Consider the following 21,864-nt stretch of genomic DNA (forward strand, 5'->3'; position numbering starts at 1 on the left):
TTGTAGAAGTTATAGCTGGACTGCCTGGGGTGAATTCCAGCTTTATCACTGTCAGCCAAGGGACACCTGCAAGTTATTTGTCTTCTGTGCCTCAGTTTCCTTATATGTAAAATAGGGATAACCTATTCTGCTTTAGAGGATTATTGTAAGGGTTAAATGAGCTAATATACTAACAACACTTAGAATACTGCATAGGAAATGCTACTTTAAGTATTTGCTAATATTTTTATAACATTCGTTTTCTTACTTCAACCGATCTCGCCTTTTTCTCTAGCATCTCCCAATCTTTTTATTACCTTTAATACCCTTCTCCACCACCTTGGCCAAGACTTTCTATAAGCCCTGAAGTCCGTCTGATTATTACACTGTATTAGTTATTTATCGCCGTGTAACAAACTACCCCCAAATTGAGCAGTTTAAAACAGCAGATACTTATTATCTCACGAAGTTTCTCAGGGTCAGGAATCGGGGAGCAGCGTGGCTGGGTGGCTCTGGGTCAGGGTTTCTCCAGAGGCTGGAGTCAGAGTGTTGACCAGAGAAGCAGTCATGTGAGGGCTGGGCTGGGCGACGTTTCCAATTTGGTCACACATATGGCTGTGGCAGGAGGCCACAGTTTCTGGCAACGTGGGCCTCTCCACAGGGCTGCCGGAGTGCCCTCAAACCAAGTGATCCAAAGAGATCGAGGAAAAATCCATCTAAACTCAGAAGTGATATACCATCACTCCTGATGAATTCTATTGGTTTCATAGCCCAACCCTGATATACTGTGTGAGGGGACTGCACCTGGGCATGAATACCAGTAGGTGGGGCTCACTGGGAACTGTCTTGGAAATCGGTGAAGACATACATTTAATTTGTGTTTGATATTATTTCTTTAAGACCCTCCCTAACTGCTCTTCCACAATGGGTGCCCATGCACTGTCTCTAGAACTAACCTACAGAAGGCAGGGCAGCATGGTGCAGCAGAAGGTGGGGCAGAATGTATAGGCGTTGGAGCTAGACGGAACTGGGTTTGAATTCCTGCCCTCCTCACAAGCTCTGCGGCCATGAGCATTGACCTAATCTCTCGGAGTCTCAGCGCTCTCATCTTAATGTGTACCTGGTATCACTGGGAGGATTAGCAATGATGACAGAGCCCAGATGCTGACTGGTGCAAGTGGGTGTGGAATCTATGATGATGTGATTATTATCATCACGGTTAAGTTGCTAATGGTTCCTTAGTTCCATATAACCATTTGTTAAGCTCATTTAAACTGAGTAAAGGACTTTAAGGAGTGAATGAATTAAGGAATTTTTGGCTCCATGGTGGACTGGGTTAAAAAGGAGCTTTTCAAAAAATCTGTGTGTGTGTGTGTGTGTGTGTGTGTGTACGTGTTCGCCGTTTCAGTTTCACGTAACTCATGCACACAGCTTGCTTCTTCAGCCTACAAAGTGACCCTCTGCAAGGCCTTCCCAGGTCAGCGAGTCTCAGCTACAGTTAGAGGGTCCAGGTGGGGGCTGCGCTGTGTTGGGAGGCATCCCTGAATGGCTGATGGTGGTAGAAATGTTCACCATACGCGGAGCTCTTAGCTGGCTTATTTGGGTAGCTTCCTTCAGTTAAATTCTGGCCCCATGCTGGACCCGTGTTAAACGCATTGCGTATGTTCTCTCATTTAACCCCACGGTAAGCCTCGGTGACAAGTGGCATTATCGTAACTTGGTTTGAAGGTGAGGAATCTGAGGTTTAGCGACATTAAGAGACTTGCAAAAGGTGACACAGCTGATTGTCATCCACATAAACACCAGCTGTTATTCTGTTAACTTCTCCAGAATCGAGCAGTAAATTGAACCAAAGCAAATATCTATAGGCCCAGGTTTATTTCCCAGATGACCAGAACAGTTTCAGAACAAGGTTGCTCTCGGGGGTTTCCAGTGTGCCTCTCTGATGGAACCTAAACCTCTCCTTAGTGCAAGAAGCCAGGTTGTTTTTCTTTCTTTTCTTTTCTTTTTTTGGAAGTGGCTGTAACACTTCACTTGCCATATGTGTTTTCATATACAAGTTGAAAATAACACTGAAACAACTAAGTAAGTGACTTGGAATTTTAAAGAGTCATTCTCTACACAGAATTCTAGCATATTTGAGATGCATCGTTCTTTTAAAAAAAAAATATATATATATATATATTTTATTGGTTTTTTACAGAGAGGAAGGGAGAGGGATAGAGAGTTAGAAACATCGAAGAGAGAGAAACATCGATCAGCTACCTCCTGCACACCCCCTACTGGGGATGTGCCCGCAACCAATGTACATGCCCTTGACCTGAATCAAACCTGGAACCCTCAGTCCGCGGGCCGACACTCTATCCACTGAGCCAAACCAGTTAGGGCAAGAGATGCATCGTTCTTGTAAGTATTTGATACACTTGAGATTTTATGCAGCCAGGACGCAAACCAGCCCTGTCTGGCTCCAAGGCCATGTGCTGTCTCTCGTGGAGTGCGTGGGACATCTGCCGGGCCCTGGCCGGCGGCCCACCTCCTCGCCCTGCGCAGCAATTGTGCTCCCCTCTCAGGCCCTGTGCTCCCCGCCTGCTGGAAGCCTGACCCTCGTGGGGTATATCATGGATGGAAATAAACACAGCTGGGCCGAGGCTTGAAAAACAATGTTAGAGATTTGTCTTCCTCTGGCTTTTTCTAGTTGCTAGCCTATTTATTTCTTGATTTTTTGATTGACAAAATTGCACCCTTTGAGATTCATTTGCTCTGAGGGTAGGTACACAGCTAAACAGAGACTAAAACAAAACAGCCCCACGTGGAGACGAGCGTATCTGAAAAGTGCAATCACCAGCCCAGCAGGCGCATTCAATTTGGGTGAGCTGTGAATATTCCACTCAGCGCCATTACAGAGGGAGCATTCTCTCATCAACAGGGAATGGTGATGGGACTCTAACCTCCTCTCCCCATCCAAGCAGAGAAGGGCATTTTCCCCCTGCTACCCGCCTTCCTCTCCCCACAGCCCCACATACCACCTGCTGTCATAACAAAGCCCCCTGGGACTGAGATTCAGCAATATGCCATGCATTTTAAGATGCTGGGTAGACACAAATGATGGAATGGATGAGCCTTGGAATAAGCGTAGTGGGCTCCTAAGCCAGCGCCTCACTTCTCAGGAGATCGTCTCAGTTTCCTCTTTTCTTTAGATGACTCGGCAGGAGTCAGCCACGGGTTGTCAAAGGAAAGGAAGGAGGTGGGTGATCAGAGACAAAGGTAGGCTCCCTCTGGTAGAAGTGTTGAGCAGATATTGGGTAGAGCTGTTTGCTGCTCTGCCTCTGACCTCCCAATGCTCAGCGTTAAAACAACTCTCACAGCTGAAAGGTTTTCTGAGGGAAGGGGGGTCTGGAGGCCTGTGCTGGCCAGAAAAGGACCAGGTGCCGGGGCCTGCGGACTGAACCAGCGGCCGCAGGGCACCACGGACAGGCAACGTGTGCCCTGAGCTGGAGTTGACGGGCACTTTCGTACATGAGGTTTGGGGAAGAAAGATGTAAGTTCTGAAAGATTTACATTGGCTACAGATGAGGAGGGTGGGCGGGAAAAGGTGAAGCGGGCAGTTCTTGGCTGGATGCATGGTCTGTACCAAGGAAACATTTGCTACTTTTGATGGCTGGTAGGCAGCAGTCGTGACCGTTCGCCCGCAAGCAGGGTCCGGCGTCTAGTGGGCGGCTAATAGGCGGCCGGGAGGGTGATACAGAACTCCCACAGGCATTCAGGAGTGTGAGCAGTCTTTTGTCAGTTGTTCCACAGCTACTAACTGGTTAGCAATTCTTGTCTGTTTCCTACCCTCCGCCGTGCTGTAATTTCATGTAGGGCGCCTCAGAATTTTTCTCTTGTTTCCAGTTCTGTGCATATTGGGGCTTCCAGGTAGCTGTGACGAGTTAGCTTTTGTTTGGGCCTCAGGATTACCATTCGTTGTGGAGGTTTTCCTAGGAGGCGTTTGCAATTATTGCAACTTGCAGCAAAATAACTGGGGTGGCTCCACCTCTGCACCTTTCCAGAAATTTTCGTTGACCTTAGCATTTCTCATTTCATGCGAGAAGAGGCATGATTTATGGGTCCTGCTTGGTTTCAGAATGTAGCTTAAAGGAATACATTACTAACAGGAGTCCTGAGTGCTACATTACCTATTTTTAGATAGGCGAATCTTAATTGGAAACAAAACAAATAGAAGGCAGAGGAAGAACGAAAGGGAAAAGTTATGCTTTCTTAACAGGGGGGGAAAAAAAACTTAACTGGGGGCGGGGGGGGCGGTGGTTGCAAGTTTTTATCTTTAATGACATTTTCCTCATCAGTTTCTTGATGAATTGTGGGCTTTATTGTGTTGTGGGTCCAAGGTTTAATTTTTTATCTTCTCTGTGTTTTTGAGAAGAGGCACCTTAGAAGGCAAATATGTTTTCTTCTCGACCGAGCTAATTTTGTCCCATTTCATTATCCTCCATTGATTTGCTTTCCCGGGTTTTGAATGAAGCTGAGATATATGTGGCTGTTTGGGTGCTTTGTGACTCCTGCGTAAACACTAGCTGTGGATACTTTAATTTCTCTGAAATGGAGCGGTAAATTGAAAAGTAGAACAAAACCAAATCGTTGTAGTATTGGGGTCATTTCCCAGACGACTAGAAGAGTTTCCGAAGAAGGTCACATTAGGGGTTCTAAGAGAATCTAAATATCGTTCTCTGCCCAAGGCCACACCCTTTCTTTCTTAAAATAAAATAAAATAAAATCGGCATAGCAACTTCTATTTGACACAGGTGGAATCAATCAAGTTGAAAACAAGAGCAACAGAATTAAATGGCTCGGGTTTTTTAAAAGTTATTCTGCTCCACAGAATTCTCGGTGTACATGAGTTCTTGTAAGTATTTAAACGATCGGGCTTCATGGGAGAACCATTTTCATGCCGAGCGTTTCTCACTACCCGAGGTTCAGCTCAATGGCGGGAAGGAAGGGGGCCCGAGAATCGCAAAGAAAAACAAAAGGGAAAATTGGTTTGGAAAAGGTTCCTCCTTTTCATGTTGGGGGCTTGATGGGTTTGTTAGATGTGCATAAATGCCTCCGTGGGATGTTGCCTGATGACAGCATGGCTCCCACAGCTGTGAGAAACATGAACACAGTCAGGCTGGGTATTACTGACAAGGCCAGAAGCTGCACCAAATTCTAATGCTTCACAGGGAACGAGGTCTGAGTATTTTTACGGTAGAATGATTTCCACGAACTTGAAAGATTAAAATTACTTCCACACCTGTTTCTGGCCCTGCAGGGAAGTGATGACATTTTAGTCATTTCTGTACACCCGGAGGAAGAGACCCAATTATACTGAGTACCCGTTAGCTACTGGCCCAGGTGCTTTGCTGAGGACATGCCTTTGGATCTGCTCAGTGTTGTGCAGTTGTCTTATTCTCCTCTGTGTCAAATGAGGAAGCAGAGACCAAACTCCACGCAGGATACCATTAGGTACTCAGTCCCTGGCAGGGAGGCGTATTGGTTGAGTGGGATCTCCAGAGCTAGCCTTCCGAAATCTGAGTCCTTGCTATGCCAGTTACTAGCTGATTGATCTTGGGAAGATTACCAGGCCTCAGTTTCCCAACCATAAAATGGGGATGCACACAGTCATTTAATCAGCCTAGAAGGTGAGCAGCATATGCCATAATCCATGTCTTGTGCTATTATATTATCATTGTTATAGTTAAATGGATGAATGAATGAGTGAGTGCATGCTATTGTTAGGCCATGAACTGTAGAATAACTGCATTCCCACATCCACTCCTGAAAGCGGTGGGGCCCGGTAGTTAGTAGCATTCCGTCCCTGTGTGTCCAGATGCAAGATGAATGGGATTGGAAGTGGGCTCTGGGAGAACCTCACCTGGGTCTCTTCATCTCCGTGGCCTGAGACTGTTGACTATGGGGCGTGGCTACAGTGTTTTGGACAGGTTCAAGCCTTGGACTGAGGAGAGGGCACAGTCCTCTCATTGCCACTTGCACGTCCCAGCTTGGAGGGCAGAGCCTTCCAGCACAGTTATAGCCAACAGCTGTAGTTGTAAGCGTGGACCTATGGTCCAAACACTTGGCCCCACGTGCCTGTGTGATAGCGTTCAGGTGCATGTAGTTGAGTAGGGTTGACACCAACAAGAGTGTTGTAAACATCTTGGTCACGCCCTTACTTTGCCTCATGGCATCAGCTATAAAATAAAGACACAGCTTGTGGGTGCTGGTGCTGTCCATCAGAGGGGCAGCATCCCACCGAGACCCAGCTTTCATTCTCTTGTCTGTCTTTTCTAAGCCTTTCATCACCCCCACTTAGGGTCACTGAACCAGGCTGAGCTGGCATGAGTATGCCATGGCCGTGCTGGCTCCCCACATATGGCGCCAGACCAGGGACTGAGTTCTGAGAACAGGGACTGAGTTCTAGGAACAGGGACTGAGTTCTGGGACCAGGGACTGAGTTCTGGGACCAGGGACTGAGTTCTAGGACCAGGGACTGAGTTCTGGGACCAGGGACTGAGTTCTGGGACCAGGGACTGAGTTCTGTGACCAGGGACTGAGTTCTGCGACCAGGGACCGAGTTCTAGGACCAGGGACTGAGTTCTGGGGCCAGGCACTGAGTTCCAGGAACAGGGACTGAGTTCTGGGACCAGGGACTGAGCTCTAGGACCAGGGACTGAGCTCTAGGACCAGGGACTGAGTTCTGCGACCAGGGACTGAGTTCTAGGACCAGGGACTGAGTTATGAGGAACAGGGCCTGAGTTCGGGCTCCCCACAGTTGACTGCTATTGAATTTAAATTCTTTTCTGTATGACCTTCTTTGAGTTTGTTGAGAATGCACATTTTAATGGCTGCTTGACCCATTGTTGTTGCTGTTGATGTTTAATTTCATGGTAGTTTTGGCAGGAGAAAATCACTCCTTTTGAATGTGCAGAGGGCTTTCTGCAAGGTGAGAAAATGGTGGGAAGCCCTATCCTGGGGCACAGGATAAATAAAAACAATTTCCCGGAGTTAAAGCTCCTCTCTCCCCGAGGCTCCCTGGGTACAGTAGTTTGTTTTCATTATGTCTCTTACAAAGGCAGCACCAATATTAACAATAGGAACAAAACAGACGCACATTTTTTGCTTTCTAACATTGGAAAGTTCCTTAGGGCCCATAGACTCATTTAGGAAAATTCATGTGTGCAAAACTCATTTGCAAAAGCAAATAAAATATGTGATCACAAATGCTCTTTCCCCGACTGGCCTAGGGGGCCGCTGGAAATGAGTATGCGCCTTGACGGTTCCTCACGTAGCTGAGCTGACGCAGGCCGCCAGTCTCCTCATCGAATGAACCCTATTGAGCCACTTGATGTCAGACAACTTGAATGATTGGAAAGCTTGGTACAGCTCAGCTGGTTGTTAAGTCACTGTAGTGATTCGTGAGTTTCCTTTTTGAAAAATAATATTCAATCCTCCTGCCCTGTGGCTTTGAACATATCTTTGGAAGTTCATTCATTAAGATGTCCAGCCAAGGAAACATGTCTGTGTTTAGTTAGGCTTGGCTGTTATGTCCTTTTGCATTGGTAGTTGCTGCTTTCTTTCCTGATAAAATTTTTGGCTGCAAGTATGATGGGTGACAGTGCCTAGGAAACCGGAATTGAGATCATTAGAAAAAAGGAAACCTTACTTGTAAACTATGTAGTACATAAGGATAAATGAAGCTACCAGCAATCTGATTAAACCTCAAAGTCTTTGAGCTGCTTTTTCCATAGCAATTAAAGTATATGAAGCAGAGATGAAGTAAGATGAGTACCTATCTTCAAGATTGTCTGATGAACAACTACAATTTTTCTCAACCTTTTAATCTGTGGCTTGTTTTGGCCTAATTGGTTGATTTACTTATTCCACAAACATTATTTACTGAACAGCTATGTATTCCAGGCTCTTCTCTGGGTGTCAGAGACATAAAAATGAGCAAAGCAAACAAATATCCCTGTTTTCAAGAAGCATATATTGTAATGGGGCAATAGATTTAGCAGAGTAATATTTTAAGAAATTTTACCCTTAGGTATTACTGATAGTATTTTGTTATAAACTTACTAGATGTCCAGTGCATGGATTTGTGCACATTGAAAGGAAATTAATTAGAAGGTGGCCAGTGGGGCGGTACTGGATGAGATGGGCTGGACATGCCCTGGAGCCAACCTCCCCAGTCCCTCCCTGGCTGGCTGCACCTGAGGCAGCTCCAGGGTTCAAAGGGCATCTGTGGAGTGAGTGGGGTCCCCCCCGGCAGGTGGGGTCCCTCAGCCTGGCCTGTGGGGATGGGGCCGAAACCGGCAGTCTGACATCCCCGGAGGGGTCCCGAAGTACGAGAGAGCACTTTGCAAAGTTGCTGTCACTCAGCAGCTCCTGCATTGAGAGTCTGCCCCCTGGTGGTTAGTTCGTGTCATACCTACCGGCCGGTCGGCTGGTTGGCTGGTCACTTAGCCTTTTATATATATAGACTGAGTGTCCATTATGGTCTGAATTCTGAAGTGTAATTTTATCAAATGTGGGAGCCTTAGAGTTTTCTCATGGACTCTTAGAAATCAGTAGGAAAAAAAAAGGCATTTGCTTTATGGTATAACTATGATGGAATCCATCCATTCCACTTAGGATATATATATATATTTTTTTTCCTGGCTTGTGGCCACATTGAAAAAAAACACCATATATATTTTTATTGATTTTAGAAAGGAAAGGAGAGGGAGGGGGAGATAGAAACATCAACAATGAGCGACAATCATTGATTGGCTACCTCCTGCATGCCCCACACTGGGGATGGAGCCTGCAACTTGGGCATGAGCCCTTGGTGGGAATCGAACCTGGAACCCTTCAGTCCGCAGGCTAACGCTCTATCCACTGAGCCAAACAGGCTAGGGCGTGGCCACATTTTTCCCAGTCTCAGGGACATAAGCCATCTTCCTGTTGGACACTCACTGACTACATGGCTCCACTCTGGAGATGCCTGGCTGCAGGTGGTACTAGTTCATGACGGTGGTACCAACCAGCAGAGCACTGGGTCACACTGTGGTTCCCAGCTAGAGTAAGAGTCATAAGAACTGACTGACATTTCTGCACACTGCTGTGTCACCTCAGTTGTAAGACATGTAACAAACAGCAAATTTTGTGAATGCTAAATGTTTCTTTTAAATTCAATTAGGCCAAAATAAAGATTATTCTATAATAATGTTAGAATAATGCCAACGTCGCTGTTCTATACTCTCCTGTGCTTTCTTGGATGGGCGGGGAAGACGATGAATTACAGATAGCTCCTTGGGGATGGTGTAGAATTCAGGGTATGCTCATTGAGGAGCGCGGCACATTCATCTCATAGTTCAGGAGCAACAAAGATAGAGACCTCCTGCCTTCCTTTCCCCATAATCTTTCTCCAAAGGCTCTCGAAGGCTAGAGCCTTGGGGGACCTGCTGATTGTTAATGAGTTGCAAAGTTGATGGAACTTCACATTCACCTCCTCTCCGTTTCCTGCTGCCATCCCCAGGTGGAAATGTCAATCAAGAGAGAGATGTCTAAGATGGGGAAGGAGAGAAAAGATGAGGCAGCGCTGAGAGAGACAGTCTATTCCAGGCAGATGAGCCGCTCTTGAATAAGTCAGGCGTCTCCTGCCCCTAGGAACACAAAATGAAATAAAAGAGAAAATGCGTTCACTCCTGACTATTTCTATCAGATTCACCCGTCCCCTTAACCAATTCTCTGTTTATCTTCTGCTCTGGTTGGTCCTTGCCGCCAAGGAAGTCCAGCTGTTTTCAAAGAACACAATCCACGTTGTGTCTCAGCCAGTCTGATCATCTTGATGTAAATACTATCAATTGCAGCCTGTCACATCTTCCTCCACTGAGTAAGTGCATTGCTTGCCGACACCGGAGCTTCTCTAAAGATAACACAAGCAGAGAAATTGCATCTCACATTAGGCGTGCTCACAGCAAGGGCTCCAGGAGGCCGCCAGGACACACCCCATAATCACATCTTTCCCATCCCCACCAAATTAAAAAAGACACATAGAAGGCAAAGAGCTTGCTGTTGGGCCTGCTGGGGGAGAGGATCAAATAGTCAAATCAAATGAAAGCATTGTTGCTTATTCACCTGGCTGTGTACAGAACCCCAGCATTTCCGCCTCAGCGGGGTACGCGTCCCTGGATTCCAGTGTCAGAATGGCTTTGTTGAACAGCTCTGCTCTAACAAGCTCAGGGCTTCCGTAGCAGAACTATCTGTACCTGCTCCCCCTCTGGCCCCGCCATGAGGTTTGTCTGTGCACTTTCCAGTCTCTCCTCGCTGCAGGGACAAGACAGGTGTTTCAGAATCACCCTCCTGCCTCAAGGAAGAGTGGGGTTTAACCTTCCAGGCAGAAAGGGGCCTCCCACGGCCTGTAGTGTCTCCTTAGAGAGTTCTTCGTCATCTCTGAGTAACATCGGGCCCCAGGGAGCTTTTCCCATTGTCAAGCCGCAATCCCCACCGTGACCGCCTTCGTCCTCTTCCTGGTACATCTTGGTGAGCACTGGTTCCCTGTGGTGTCTATAAGGCCTTCGCCTTCCTTGGCCAGGGGGCAGGATCTGCCGTGAGCGAAAACCTCTGAGAGTGACATCTGTTTTTCTCCGGTGACTTAGAGATCTGTGACTAATAATCGTGGTAGTTGTTGAGAATTCCAGATCCCAACGAATTCCATTTAAATGGAGGAACTCCCTAGGGACCTGATGATAATGTTTAGGTGTAATGAGTTTCTTGAAGAGTCTCATCTTGTTGGGGTTTATACCGACATCAGATGGTTTTATTTTCCCTGCTCACTGCGCTCCACTGTATTGTGTTGAATCCTACTTTCCTGCTGGGGAGCTAGTTTCCTAGCAACGTCTAATTTCCCGTCATTTTCAATTATTAGTGCAGTCTCATTTGGGTATTTAAGACCTAGTCCCGTTCATTTAAAAAAGATTAATATCAAACTTGATTCAACGTGTATCCCTCCCCCCACCCCTTGTTATTGGTAGTGTGTGTGTGCGCTCTGCTATCGAGACACCTTTTCCTTTCTTCTAGGACCTAGTTCCTCTGGAGCGGGGGCTCAGGAGGAAGGGGGCAGTTGAGGGGTTTTTATCGGATTGTTAGAATGTCATAGGCGGGCAGGCCGGAGTCCACATCACCCTGGTTCAGACAGACTCTTGCCGATGGGGTGATCTCTGTTGAAATGGTCTCTGCACAGTGTTCTATGCAATTTTCTTGGGGCGAGACCATTCCCTCCACCCCCACCCCTGCAGCTACGCACCCCCTTGACCTTGCAGTGGTCACACCTCCAGCCCCTCTCCAAGGCGGGCACCACAGCTGGGCACTCCCCACGCACCTGCCCATCAGTGCCTCTTCTTCAGGGGTGATGGGACCCTGGGCATTCTGCCTCCTAAGAGCTTAGCAAACTGGAGGGGTGAGGCTTCCCCATCTTCCTTCTGGCACCCACATTGGATCCCATGGAAATCTCTAGATTTCGCTGGGCAGCAGGCTCCATGTTTACAGGAACCCCTCCTCCCCACAGCCTGCCAGACTCCCAGGCTTCCAGACACAACCCCAGGACTGGCTGGCTACTGCTCCCTCTGCGGCAGCACCAGGGACCGCCTGTGCCCCTGCCGCTCAGCAGGAGTCCAGTGGGCCATGTGATGCCAGACTCCACTTCTAGGGCATCCGCAGTCCTTGTAAAGGGTTCTCATGGCGCAGCCCGCCCTCCTCACGCAGGGAAGGGGAAAGAACCGGCGTTTCCCTCGACCCCTGGCCTCCTCACCACCCTACACATCCCTGGTTCTCTGTTAAGACTGGTGGGTGGGGTCTGGCGGGCAGGGTGATGGAGAGGACTTTGTGGGCGGTAGGGCCATTTCTGCTGCTGCTTAACAAGACCTCCAGGGAGATGGTTGGCTCCAGGTGCTGGGGCTTTCTCTAGAACGTGGAGTATTTAAGTGACTTTAGTTCTTGACCAGAGGAGTGTTTTAGGACATTGAAATATATGCATTATAATGTTCATCTGCAGACAGGTGCGTAATGATACATGGGTGTATATCCTAGGCGCTAAAATAACCAGGACACTGTTCTGCCATCTTTTTCACATATGAGTGACAAAACCCCATGAATCCAAAGTACAAGCAAGTGCCATAAATTCTGATTTTCTCCATGACTACAAATCTCAAAGTGTAGAGGAAAAGAACACAGGTATTTCTGCATTCCTTGTTCCCTAAGCACAGGTTTATTCTGCAGGGGAACCCAGCACTACATCCCTGTCTTACTGAGAAGGTTCAATGAGTGAATAAATAGGACAGTATCTACAAAATTATGTGATCTACAAATATACATGAGCATCATGATTACATATCATTGTATATGCGATTTTTACATATGAACACACATACCCACAAACCTTGTTTTAGTTTGGCATGTGAAAGTAAGTTGGTGCCTAGAATACCTTTTTTTTTTAAAAAAAATATTTTATTGATTTTTTGCAGAGAGGAAGGGAGAGGGATAGAGAGTTAGAAACATCGACGAGAGAGAAACATCAATCAGCTGCCTCCTGCACACCCCCTACTGGGGATGTGCCCGCAACCAAGGTACATGCCCTTGACCAGAATTGAACCCGGGACCCTTGAGTCCACAGGCTGACGCTCTATCCACTGAGCCAAACCGGTTAGGGCTGAAATACCTTTTTTATTTTATTGGTATGTACTAGTCAATCAAGTCTCCAGCCAGACTGACTGAGTGGTAAACTTGACACTATGATTCTAGGCAAATAGCTTAATCTCTCTGCGTCTCAATTTCCTCATCTGCAGATAGAGATAATAATAGTGTCTACCTCATGGAGAGTCTAATGGGTTAATTCATATAAAAACACTTAGCCTTAAATAATTGTCTGGCACCACAGTCAGCTCTCAAAGATGAGCTAATATTATATCCTTGTATTAACTCCCTAGAAAAATGGGAAATTTCTTATTTTTTTTCTGTATTTTGGATATTTTAAATAGAAATTAAATGGATAAAACTAGCCTTTACTTTGTGGTGAAGCTGATTTTTAAACATTTCCCTTAAAGATGACCGGGGGAGGGTGGGGTCAGAGCAGTGTGAGCAATCTCGTGATGGGACAGGCAGTCAGACTTACCTGCGGTCGATCCAGGTAGCAGTGCATTGCGGCAGCAGCCATTCACTCAGAAGAGCAGGCTAGTTAGCTACTCAGGCAGGACAAACAAGCAGCAACAAATGAGAATATTCATGACCATCTGCATGTCCAAGATTGCAACACCAGGCATTCATTACTGAGTGACAGATCTGTGCGCCTTTCTTTCTCCCCTAACTCACACTTGTTTTCCTGCTGCTGCTTCCTGTGGGACATAGCCCCCTCCCCTCTGAAACGCGGCATGTTTGCAGATTGGTGTCAAAGGGAAAAGTTTGACCTAACGATTCTTTTCAAATGGCTTCTCAATATTTCATTTATCGTTTCAGCCTCATCGCTTTCTTACCTTCCGACTGTGCACAGCTCTGATGAGCTGTATTGGCTTACCCGACTCAAATTGATTTTGTTGAATTTCCTGGACCGTTTATATATTTATTTCCTATGTCCTTTCTATTTTTTTTTGATCTGTCCATTTCAAGTTTTCATTCTAAACTCATCCAGACGCTAAGTCTTAGCAGTCTTGACCTTCTCAGCCAATATTCGCCAGGTTGTAATTTATTTGCTATCAGCAACCAGATTTAAACAATGTGAATCTTGTTCTAATTTGGTTTGTATCAGCCCTCCTCTTGGTAGTTAGAAAAAGCAAATGTTAATGTCTGGTTCTCTCTTCTGTGTGTGTTATCCCCTCATCCTTCATGTACTGCAGTTAATAAAAAAGAGAAATTGGGGCCCTGGCTGGTGTTGCTCAATGGTTAGATCAGACTGCACACCAAAGGGTCGTGGGTTCGATTCCTGGTCAAGGACACATACCTGGGTTACAGGTTTGCTCCCCTGCCCCTGGTCAGGGAGCATGCAGGAGTCAACCAATTGATGTGTCTCTCTTAGGTTGATTTTTTCCCTCTCTCTCTCCCCCTTCCTCCCTTCCTTCCACTCTCTCTAGAAAGCAATGGAAAAAAATATCCTCAGGTGAGGATTAAAAAAAAAATTGGGGCAGTGAGAACCACAATTTTACCTGAATTTTAAACAGAAAGCATTTTGGCAAGAACACTGAGTATGTAGAGGGAGGGGGTCAGGGGGCAGTTTGTGAGCCTACTCTGGCTGTGGTTCTCTTTCCCCATTTTACCTCTGGGCAGGGGCTGGAGGGGTAGGAAGTAGGGAGGGCTGTGGGGGCAGTCTCAGCTGGTGGAAGATGCCCCACAGCATCCCTGAGTGCCTGCTGCTGCCTGGGCACAGGCTCCTGTGGTGGCTGCTGCCACAGGCGGATTATGTGGCCTGCTGGGGTAGAATTCCTAGTTTTCTGTGTGTATGTTTGGGCTTCCATACATTGTGTGCGTATAGTTGCTGACTTCAGGGGCTGAATTTCTGAAAAGTGGCCAGGCTAGGCAGAGAGGAGCGCTGCAGGTGGCTGTTGAGCATGTCGTGAGAGGTTTTCTCAAACCCTAATTTCACTTTCCAAACAGGTATTTTAATCAGAGGCAAAATTCAGATTCTGGGCCCTCAAGCAATAGTTTGCAAAAGCTCATGTCTGTGTTCCCTTCCAGGTTGCAGCAGGAACTATGCTCCCTCCTCATGGCTGCTGGCTACTGTTAGAACAGCATTTCTTTCCCTCCTTTCTTCCTGTCGTGAACTTGCAGGCCATACCTGGCTAACAAGGCTCAGCTTATGTTGTACCTCCTCCAGGAAGCTCTCCCTGACCACTCCAGTCCAGGGCCACCTCTCAATAGTCTAAACCAGGCATCAGCACATGCTGTCTGTGGGCCAGGTCTAGCCCACTGCCTGTTTTTGTAAAGAAAGTTTTATTAGAACATAGAGCTATGTACCTGAGACTAATACAATCTAATATTGCATGTAAACTGCAACTGAAAAATAAAAAATGCAAAAAAATATGGATAATATGTAAGAAAACATATAGCTACATTCATTTGTTTATGTACTGTCTAGGGCTGCTCTCAAGATCCAATGATAGAATTGAACAGTTGTGACAGAGACTATATGGCTCATAAACCTAAAATATTTACTTTCTGGCCCTTTACAGAAAAAGCTTGCTGACCCCTCTCCTCCACTGAGGGGCTTAATGTGCACGTGTCTCAGCATGATGTGTAATAAATGCTCCTGTTTTGCAGTTTGCAAAACTCCTAGTTTTAAACTTAGCATAGTCTTTTAGTGTTTCTCAGATGTTTTTCTCACTGGACAGATATTCTTAAAATTACACTTGGAGATTGGGGTGAGTTCCCCACATGGGACAGAGAACCCACAGGCAATTTTATTTTCAAGTAACAACATTCATTTGTTATTGTTGTCAGGCAATTGCCGATAAGGCTCTACGAGCATAGCTTTGTACCAAAACCATTCCTTCCAACCCAGAACTCTTACTTGTTACTGATCTCAGAGTAAGAACATAAATCTTATCAAATTTCCATAAGGACAGGGGAAGCTGTAACTTAATCAAACCATTCATATGGAAGTCTGAAAGCACAATTTTAGAAGGTTAGCACTTAACTCTAAAAAATAATACTGATGGGCCCGGCTGGCATGGCTCAGTGGTTGAGCATTGACTTATGAACCAGGAGGCCACGGTTCGATTCCTGGTCAAGGCATATGCCCGGGTTGCAAGCTTGGTCCCCAGTGGGGGGGGGGGGGTATGCAGGAGGCAGCTGATTGATGATTCTCTCTCACCATGGATGTTTCTGTGTTTCTCCCTCTCCCTTCCTCTCTGAGATCAATAAAAATATATTAAAAAATAATAATAATACTGATGGGATCCTTTTAGACACTCAGGTGTCCCACTTTGTAAGAATCTGACTTGCGATAGGTATGAAGGCAAGCATACACTTAAGTCAGTGACCCAGAGCTGGAATCATTCATTCGTCTTCTCTCCTGCCTAGCGGCCAGCCCATCCCCAGGGTGGAGTACACGGAGGAAGAAACGAAAACTTGGGGCGTTGTATTCCGGGAGCTCTCCAAACTCTATCCCACCCACGCCTGCCGGGAGTATTTGAAAAACTTCCCTCTGCTGACTAAATACTGTGGCTACAGGGAGGACAACGTGCCTCAGCTTGAGGATGTCTCTGTGTTTCTGAAAGGTAAGGCTTCACACAGGCTTCCGTCCCGGCCAGCATCCTCATTTGCCCTCCAAGGACACCCATGTCCTCCTCTGACTCGGGTGACCTGAATAACCCAGGGTGAGCTGTGCATGTCAGGGTCCTTAACGTAGCACATCTGCAAAGTCCACTTTGCCACGTAAGGAAACATATTCACAGGTGCAGGGAGGGGATTAAGGGCCATGGATATTTTTTGAGGACCATTATTCAGCTTACCATGGCCTCTTAAGTATTGCCACTCTAGCTTTGTGACCCATTGTGAACGCTCTTTTCTTCCCACTCCAATGCCACCACTCAAGTTGAAGTCCCCTTCACTTTATAACCTCGACGCCCATGTCCTCTCCCCTCTACTCCCCTGTCCACTGCTTCCAGATAAAGCTGCCTATCGCATGACTTTCTGCCTGGCATCTCTGCTCAGAAATATCAGTGCCTCTCCTTTGTTTTATTGGGGTTGGCAAACTTTATTTTCCCCCCTTGTGAAAGGCCAGATGGTAAATATTTTAGGCTTTGTGGGCTGAGAGGCAAAATGAAGGCTCCTATTTAGGTACTTCTATAACCATTTAAATATGACGGGTAAAGAATGTGAGAACTGTTCCTAGCTCATGGGTGTACAGAAACAGGCTGCCAGCGGCATTTGGACTACAGGCCATAGTGTGCTGGGTCTGGTTTACATGGTCAAGTTCTGAATTGCTCAGCCTCAATTCAAGGCCCTGACCCAGCTTTCCGAGTTTGTCTCCTGCAATGACTGAGCTGCTCACAGCCCTCTGTTCCAACTGTGGGCCCTCACACCTTTGCTCAGGCTCTGCCCCTGGCTAGACAAGTCAGCCTATTTTCACCTACTCAGATTCTACCTACTCTTTGAGGCTCAGGACAAATCCTGCTCCTCTATGAATCCTGATCTAACAGCCTTGCTGAGCTCTCCCAGATCACGTGAGTATCAGGAGGGAGGTGGGTGTGGTCTGACAGCTGGTACGCTGAGCACCACACCCGGCACCAGGAAGGGTGAGCACCACCCATGGTGTGTGTTACTGAGGGACAGAGATGGGGAATCAGCTTTTGTTATACTGTTTAACTAGATTACATTTCCCCTAAAGCCCTGCCTCTGACGTGCCCCTCTTGGTTTCCCACGGAGCTATGTGCATATTACATATTTACCATGGACCTGATCGCTCACCTACGGGGTTTGCTTCTTACTGCTTTGTTCTCAAACCCCTGGAATTGGAACATCATCCCACGAGTTTTGCCATATCTGTCTCCCAACTTAGCATTTGTGTTGTGAGAGGTGGCATAGCATATAGCACGGATCCTGGAGGAGCCTGCGTGCTGCCGGCTCCTAGCTCTGTGGCCTTAGATGAGTTACCTTACGTGCCTCTGGGTTTCTTCTCTGTGAATGAAGATAATACTATTATCTAGCTCACGAGGGTTGGGAGGGGAAACTAACCAATATATCTTAAAGCCCTAACATTATTGCTTGACACACATTAAATGTAGTGGAGTCTTAGTGATTATTACTATTGTTGTTGTTGTTATTGTTTTTATTGCTGTTTCTCACCACCCTTGGTGAACTGGGTACTGGGAGTGTGGTTTGCATCACTCATTGGTTCATAGCAAGCACAATGTCAGTGTTTTTATTGCTTTTAATCGACTGACTTTTAAAATATCTAATTTATTTTAAAAGGACACTTTTTAAGCAATGGTATCCACAAATTCAAAGTTCTTGCTGTGATAGGTATATCTTTTTAACAATTTATATAAAAATAAAGTACATAACTATTAAAATAAAGACTGTTCCTCTGTGTACCACACTCATGTCCCCCATGAGTGGGACACACTGGCTTAATGGATACAAAATAGAAAAAGGAGAAAATACACTTCATCTTTTTGATATCCAATGGGGAGCAATCCAAAGCGGGAACTTTGGCATGAGCATAGTACTGTTAGAAGGAGGGGTCTGAGGAGGCCTGAGGACAGGGTAATGTCCACGCAGACACCAGAAACTCCACGGAGACTGGTTTTATAAGCTTAATTGCTTTTTGTCCTTATAAACCATTTCGGGACATTCTAAGGTGCTCTCCTAATGCGGGGAGGTTTTCAGAACGGGAGCCTTTGGTGTGCTGGTGTCCGAGGGAAGACAGGCCTTCCTGTGGTAAATGCTCTGGGCCTTGACCAGGAAGAAGCAGGAGGCAGCCCTTAACTGAGACGCTGACGATCCACCCACAGCCTAACTGAGCTGGCAGCATAGAGCAGTTTCATAGATTTTATTATATTCTGCTTATTTGATTCCCTCTTACTATAAACCAATAAAGCATGTAGGGCTTTCATGTCCCTCTTCAAATTGGAGTAATTGATGTGACTGTTTTCATAATATCACAGAAACAATAATACAGAATGAAGGAGTTAGGTGGTATTGACAGTAGGAAGCTGGGATGTGAATTGATTCCATGAAGCTAGTGAAGGGAGTAAATGAGCTGTTAACTGACCACATACCTGAAGGAGGGATCCCTACCTGGGGGACGAAGGGGGGGAGGATGGGGGTGGGGTGTGGGGGGGTGGTGGTTTAGAAAGATACCAGGTAATAGGTGGTAAGCATCACTTTAGATTGTAATCCTCTCCTGTGTATTTGAGCCTTCTGGTCCTAAATTGGCTTCTGTATTTAAATCCTTCAATCTTTTTTCACCTTTTCTTTCCATTTTCATAGATGTCTTGTTCCCCTGGAAACCATCACTCGACAGTGTAGTTTAGTAATCAGAAGCCACTGACGTGATAGCTGTTAGCAGTACAGTTGACCCTTGAGCAATCCAGGAGCCCCCTGCACAGTCGAAAATCACATGTAACTTGACTCTACAGTTGGCCCTTCCCATCCCAGATTCAGACAACTATAGATCAAACAGGATTTTTGATCTGCGGTTGGGAAAACACAGCAGGGACTGTGACAATAGGTTTTTTGATCACAGTTAGTGGAATCTATGAGTGTGAAACCTGCGGATAGAAAGGGCTGACTGTATTTATTGAAAAAAAATCTACGTGTAAATGAACCTGGGCACTCAAACCCGTGTTGTTCAAGGGTCAACTGTGTATGTCATTCAATTGTCAAGAGGTGTAGGACCTTGATTACTTTGTTTCCAGAACACCCTTATAAATAACGGAAAGCCCTGGTTGGCCCAGCAAGTCCTGTTGGCTTAGCATTTAGTTGGTTCTTTATGTTGCCTCTTTAGAAAGATCTGGCTTCACCGTGAGGCCGGTGGCTGGATACCTGAGTCCGAGAGACTTCCTGGCGGGACTGGCCTATAGGGTGTTCCACTGCACCCAGTACATCCGGCACGGCTCGGACCCCCTCTACACCCCGGAACCGTGAGTACCCACACGGGGAGCCTGGGCTGGCGGGAGACACCACACTGAAGTGACCAGGCCCTCTTTCCCCCCTGACTTCACCCTTTGGCCAGTGAGGGGCACAGCACTCACCCCGAGAAGGAAGAGCTTACTGGATGCTCAGGCTCCTCAGCTGGGCACACGGGGCCTCTGAGAGTCACGTGTAGCTTTCATAAAGCCATGGTCCATATAGACAACGTTTCATTGAAAGAAACGCGGAAATTCCAATAATCGGGATAATTCCTACCTTGCAGGCTCTGCTCTCATCAACTCATTTAAAAAAATGTATATTTTTTAATTGATTTCAGAGAGCAAGGGAGAGGGAGAGAGCGATAGAAGCATCAATGATGGGAGAGAATCATTTGATCGGCTGCCTCCTGCACGCCCTCCCCCCACCCCGGGGATCGAGCATGACCTCCTGGTTCATAGGCCGATGCTCAACCACTGAGCCACACCAGTCAGGCTCATCCACTCATTTAATCCACATGGCAAACCTATGGAGTGGGTACTGTTATCATCTCCACTTTTACTGATGAGAAGACACAGGCAGGAGAGGCAAAGCGAACGTTGGCATGCGTGCCTTTTGCAGGAGCAGGCTCCTCTCACACTCACCCCGCCTCCTGTGGTCCTCACATCACCCCCAAACTCAGAACTCTGTGCCATGCTCTCCCTGCTGTCCTAGTTTTCTGCATGCTCCTCCACCCTACCCACCCCCCTCTAGATTCATATGGCGTTTGTGATTCTTCTTGGGCTCTGTCAGGTTTCCTCAAGGGAATTCGTCTTTGGGATTTTATCCTATCTCTCCTGGACAGTGGGTGGGCTAGGTGTGCAGAGAGAAGCGAGTGTGTGGGCTAGGTGTGCAGTGGGTGGGCTAGGTGTGCAGTGGGTGGGCTAGGTGTGCAGAGAGAAGTGAGTGTGTGGGCTAGGTGTGCAGGGGGTGGGCTAGGTATGTAGTGGGTGGGCTAGGTGTGCAGTGGGTGGGCTAGGTGTGCAGTGAGTGGGCTAGGTGTGCAGAGAGAAGCGAGTGTGTGGGCTAGGTGTGCAGTGGGTGGGCTAGGTGTGCAGTGGGTGGGCTAGGTGTGCAGTGAGTGGGCTAGGTGTGCAGAGAGAAGCGAGTGATGATGCTATGCTGTTCTATCATGGGGACCCGAGGGCAAGCTGTGAACCCCTTCTTGTTAATCACGTGGCCTCATGACACATGGCGTTGTACACTCTCTCAGTGTAAAACACCGTAGGTCCTTTTCTCGAACTTACTGAAATTTCCACTGCCTTCAAGGTGAACAGTGTTTGTCTTCTCTGGCAAACACTCTCTCACCATCCTGTGCACAATCACTCCTTCAGAAAATTTGCCGTTCATTCTCCTTATTACCCACCTGTTCCATGTATTTAACCATGCTAGCATTTAACATGTTAAACTGTGTCTTACTGCTTCCCGGAAAGTGTAAAGTACTCGAGTGCTCTGAATTATACTTCTTTTTGTGCTTCCAACAAACATTTATTGGAAGACTACTATGTGCTTGGGTAGTCTAGGGACAAGACAAGGTCCCTGCCCTCCTGGAAGGATGGGAGAGACAACGGACAGCATATACTAGTAAAGAGAGCAACGATTTTCCACCCTTTCTACCTCATGGCACACATAAACTAATTACTAAAATTCTGCGGCACACCAGAAAATATATCTTTTGCTGATATGACAAAAAATAGGTATATTTTTTGATTTGTTCACAGAGAATGGCTATTGTTGTATTGGCTGTCGTCATTTTTTAAAGTTGACAGTCAACGGGAAGAGAGGTCGGTGCCCTTGACTAGGTATTGCATGTTTTAAAAATTCTTGTGGCACACTGGTTGAAAATTGCTGAGATAGGTAGATAATATGGTAGCAGGTAAAAGTGCGGTGATGTGCTAAAAATGCTATGAAGACAGATAAAGCAGGTGATGTGAGATGCTTTTTTGGATTGAGTCATTAGGGCAGCCTCTTGGGAGGTGACATTTGAGTAGAGACCACACTGTATCACGGGGAACGTTCCAGATGGAGAGAGAAGAGCAAAAGCAAAGACTGAGGTTGGGAGCTGTCACTGCCTCCCTGTGCTCCATTCAAATGAGTGCCTCATCCTAATTTTAATCTAATTTGTTACCCATTTGTAATAATGTGATTTATGATAAGAAACGCATATTTGGTCTTTGCCCCCATTTCTAGTACAGAGCTTCTAAAACCTTTGAA

At 46.6% G+C, this 21,864-nt stretch overlaps 1 protein-coding gene across 1 annotated transcript in view; it reads left to right on the plus strand.

Annotated features, from left to right (window-relative positions):
- Window positions 1–21,864, plus strand: part of TPH2 (tryptophan hydroxylase 2) — a 101,770-nt gene that overhangs the window by 18,073 nt on the left and 61,833 nt on the right. Inside the window, exons 6-7 of the mRNA XM_059683654.1 lie at window positions 16,060–16,256; window positions 19,490–19,625. Of these exons, the coding sequence (XP_059539637.1) occupies window positions 16,060–16,256; window positions 19,490–19,625 (333 nt within the window). The remainder of the gene's footprint in view (window positions 1–16,059; window positions 16,257–19,489; window positions 19,626–21,864) is intronic.

Source organism: Myotis daubentonii, chromosome 2 (genome assembly GCF_963259705.1).
Source record: "Myotis daubentonii chromosome 2, mMyoDau2.1, whole genome shotgun sequence".
NCBI classification, from domain to species: domain Eukaryota; kingdom Metazoa; phylum Chordata; class Mammalia; order Chiroptera; family Vespertilionidae; genus Myotis; species Myotis daubentonii.